General features: G+C 34.9%; 1 protein-coding gene across 2 annotated transcripts in view; it reads left to right on the top strand.

Annotated features, from left to right (window-relative positions):
- Positions 1-3,494, top strand: part of LOC103601822 (ephrin type-A receptor 7) — a 103,449-nt gene continuing 99,955 nt past the window's right edge. The window contains exons 1-2 of one of the 2 annotated variants that reach the window (XM_008586237.1): positions 1-152; positions 1,004-1,339. In XM_008586237.1, the coding sequence (XP_008584459.1) occupies positions 1,180-1,339 (160 nt within the window). In that variant the 5' untranslated portion in view covers positions 1-152; positions 1,004-1,179. The remainder of the gene's footprint in view (positions 153-1,003; positions 1,340-3,494) is intronic. The other variant, XM_008586236.1, reaches the window with a different exon arrangement.

The raw sequence follows: 3,494 nt of genomic DNA, 5'->3' as shown, positions 1-3,494 counted from the left end.
TGGCCGTGGATTCTACAAATCTTCCTCTCAAGATCTTCAGTGCTCTCGGTGTCCAACTCACAGTTCCTCTGATAAAGAAGGCTCCTCAAGATGTGAATGTGAAGATGGGTATTACAGGGCTCCATCTGACCCACCGTATGTTGCCTGCACAAGTAAGTTTATAATATGAAAGTAAAGGACTTTCAGATCACTTCCATTCATTTATACCATTGTGACATCACTGAGATAGGTATTGAATTTGTGAATACATTCTAAAATTATTCTCAAATATTCTTAAATTTTTCCGTTAACAGATAAAGTTAAACAATAATATAAAATAGATATATCATCTTCAGTGTAATTTTTATGTCTGCAAAATTAAGATCCATTTTAATAATGTTTTTACATGTATGTCATAGGAATCATAAATAAAATTTAAAGTTATTAGAGTCTTACATGGATATGAAATGTGACTAAAAGGTAATGGTTTCTGAATTAAAATTTGATCACTAAATAGAGCAAATCTCATATCTTTGGTGCTTCAATTAATAAATGTTTGAGAGACCCAAATCCAAAGCCAATCCCAGACATTACTGTAAATCATTCCTGACTACATTAAAAGTGAATAAATGTATTCTCTGTTATATGGGTAAAAGGAAAACTATTTTTAAATAAATGAACAACTGTTGTTTTTAGGTGCATTAACTGTTCTTTTTTAATTGCTTGGAAGAAAAATAGCTAAAGACTGTGGCAAAAGTACAAAGACAGTTGTTATCCTGTTTTCGTTTTGACATATTAAATGGAAAATAAATAAAGCCTTTTGCCAAGTGAATTCAGGGAGGCTTTTATAAGGCTTCTCTAGTAAAGGTAATGAAATGTTTATGTGAAAGAAAGCATTTCAATTAGTTTTCTCTTTGGTAATTGAGCCTCTAGCTTAATGCCTCACACAGATCCTTTTATCCTAAATGTTTGTATTTTTTTTTTCATTTTTGTTTATTTGTTTATTTATTTTTGGTTTCCAAAGGGCCTCCATCTGCACCACAGAACCTCATTTTCAACATCAACCAAACCACAGTAAGTTTGGAATGGAGTCCTCCTGCTGACAATGGGGGAAGAAATGATGTGACCTACAGAATATTGTGTAAGCGGTGCAGTTGGGAGCAGGGCGAGTGTGTTCCCTGTGGGAGTAACATTGGATACATGCCCCAGCAGACTGGATTAGAGGATAACTATGTCACTGTCATGGACCTGCTAGCCCACGCTAATTATACTTTTGAAGTTGAAGCTGTAAATGGAGTTTCTGACTTAAGCCGATCCCAGAGGCTCTTTGCCGCTGTCAGTATCACCACTGGTCAAGCAGGTATGTTTTGTTTTTATCTTCACTGATGGAACAATGTGACTGCATAAATGGAGTGTTTCATTCAAATATTTAGTTAACTTTGCCTCACAGAACTCGATTTTTACAGCTTGTTGATTATTAACACCTTTAACTTTTCGTTGTTATTTCTCCTGTCACCCATTAAACCATTACTATATTCATTAACATCTCCAGAGATTTGGCAGGAGAAATCAAAGGAGATAAATTGTAAATCAGTTAAGACTGTTCTAAGGCAGACAACTCTGTAGAAAGATCTAGAGAAGGAGAGTGAAAATATTGGTCTAAATGAGGTATAGGATATTTCTTACATTTGTGTGTGTGTGTGTGTGTGTGTGTGTCATAAATGCTTATGATCATTACCTACATGGTAATTAGGAATAATGAAGGAGCTGGCTGCACTGTCTCACATAATGTTAACCAATTTTTTACTACATAAAATATGATCTTTGTAATTCATGAGTATGACAAGTCTGCATTTAAATTTGCATGAGGGAAATTTAAGTTCATCAGTAATTTTGTGACCATATTAATTTCCATAGTATTGGAATAAGTACTTGGCAGATTTCATGAGGATTTCAAAAGAAATGGCATAACCGTGATAATTGTGAACTTGTAGCTTGGCTTAAAGCAGTTTTCACTTATTTCTTACTGGCATCTGAGATGCCCTCCTCCTACTTCTGGTAAATATGTTTTGGGAAATAGTAATTGGGAAGGAAGTTTTAGAAATTGGAGGCATTCTAAACATTCAGAAAAATCTTATTACTGAAGGAAGTTTCAGAAATTGGGGACTTTCTCAACCTTTTGAAAAATTCTTGCTGCTGAACTGCTGTAGATGTTGCCAAGTGCTGTGTTATCATCGTAATAAAACTAGACCTGCACTAGACTACCAAGTTGTGTGAGCATCATGATAGGCTCATAACGAGGTCCTCTTGGTCTTTGGCTGGTTGTCTAAAGCCAACTAGTATCCCAAATTCCTGGGCACACGCTAATCTATTCTTTATTTACATGCCAGTTTTAATAAAATGTTATCTATTTAAATTATATCTGCATAATGAAAACTATGCATATACTCTCATGCTTACCATTTTGAACAGATTAGTGGTTTCTTATTCTAAAGGTTTCATTCTGATTTAAAAGGCTATTTCAATTGGTTCTCCCATGTAAGAGCAGATATCTGAGGTAAAACAGAAATTTAAATCTTCAATAGCTGGATAAAAGAAATAACTAATTTAATTGATATTTGGACTTATTCATGTTATAAACAATATTTATGCCATTAACCATTCTTTAAAAATCTTCTGGTCATGAAATGAAAATATTACTTTATTTTGAAATTTGTCACCATAACTTTGCAGTGAGTTGGTTTAAAGCATTTTAGGTTTATGATTTTGACATTATAGCTATCTTTTGGAAGTATTAATAGAAACTCTTAGATCTACTGAGTTGGAATAACTGTTTTATTCCTGTGGATATCAAGAAATAACATTTTAATTTATTTTTGAGTACAACCTGAAGATGCTGATCTGATACCACAAATAGAGTTTGCAAAATTGGTCACGTCTGGAATCTATTTTATTTGTTCTTTAAATGTCTATTTAATTTTTCAAGTTAATACTACACAGGTTCAACAGGCCATAGATTTTCCGTAAGTTCCTCAATCAAATATCTCACATTAGTAAAATAGCTTTGGGTGTTGATTCTTTTCTCGTTAAGAACAAACTAGGTTTGTTTGTTTGGGTTTCGTTTTTTGTTTTTTAAAAATTTGGGGGGGAGGGGGTAATTTAGATGTGCAGAAATTAGGGCCGGCCCGGTGGCGCACTGCTACAGTGCGCCGCTTGGGAGCGTGGTGGTGCTCCCGCCGAGGGTTCGGATCCCACATACAGACCGGTTCCCGCTCACTGGCTGAGCGAGGTGTGGGAGCAACACTGAGGGTTGCGATCCCGTTGCCGGTCCCAGTCCGGTACGGGGGCAACACTGAGAGTTGCGATCCGTTGCCGGACACAGAAAAAGGAAAGAAAAAAAAGAAATTAGATTGTGATAGTTATGCAACTTTGTAAATATACTGAAAAATATTGAATTGTATACTTAAAATGAGTGAATTTTATGGTTATATAAATTATACCTCAATAAAAAGAGT

This window comes from Galeopterus variegatus, unplaced genomic scaffold, assembly GCF_000696425.1.
Source record: "Galeopterus variegatus unplaced genomic scaffold, G_variegatus-3.0.2 Scaffold3894, whole genome shotgun sequence".
Lineage (NCBI taxonomy): Eukaryota > Metazoa > Chordata > Mammalia > Dermoptera > Cynocephalidae > Galeopterus > Galeopterus variegatus.
The sequence above is the reverse complement of the archived record's forward strand: the minus strand, read 5'-3'. Positions and strand labels throughout refer to the sequence as shown.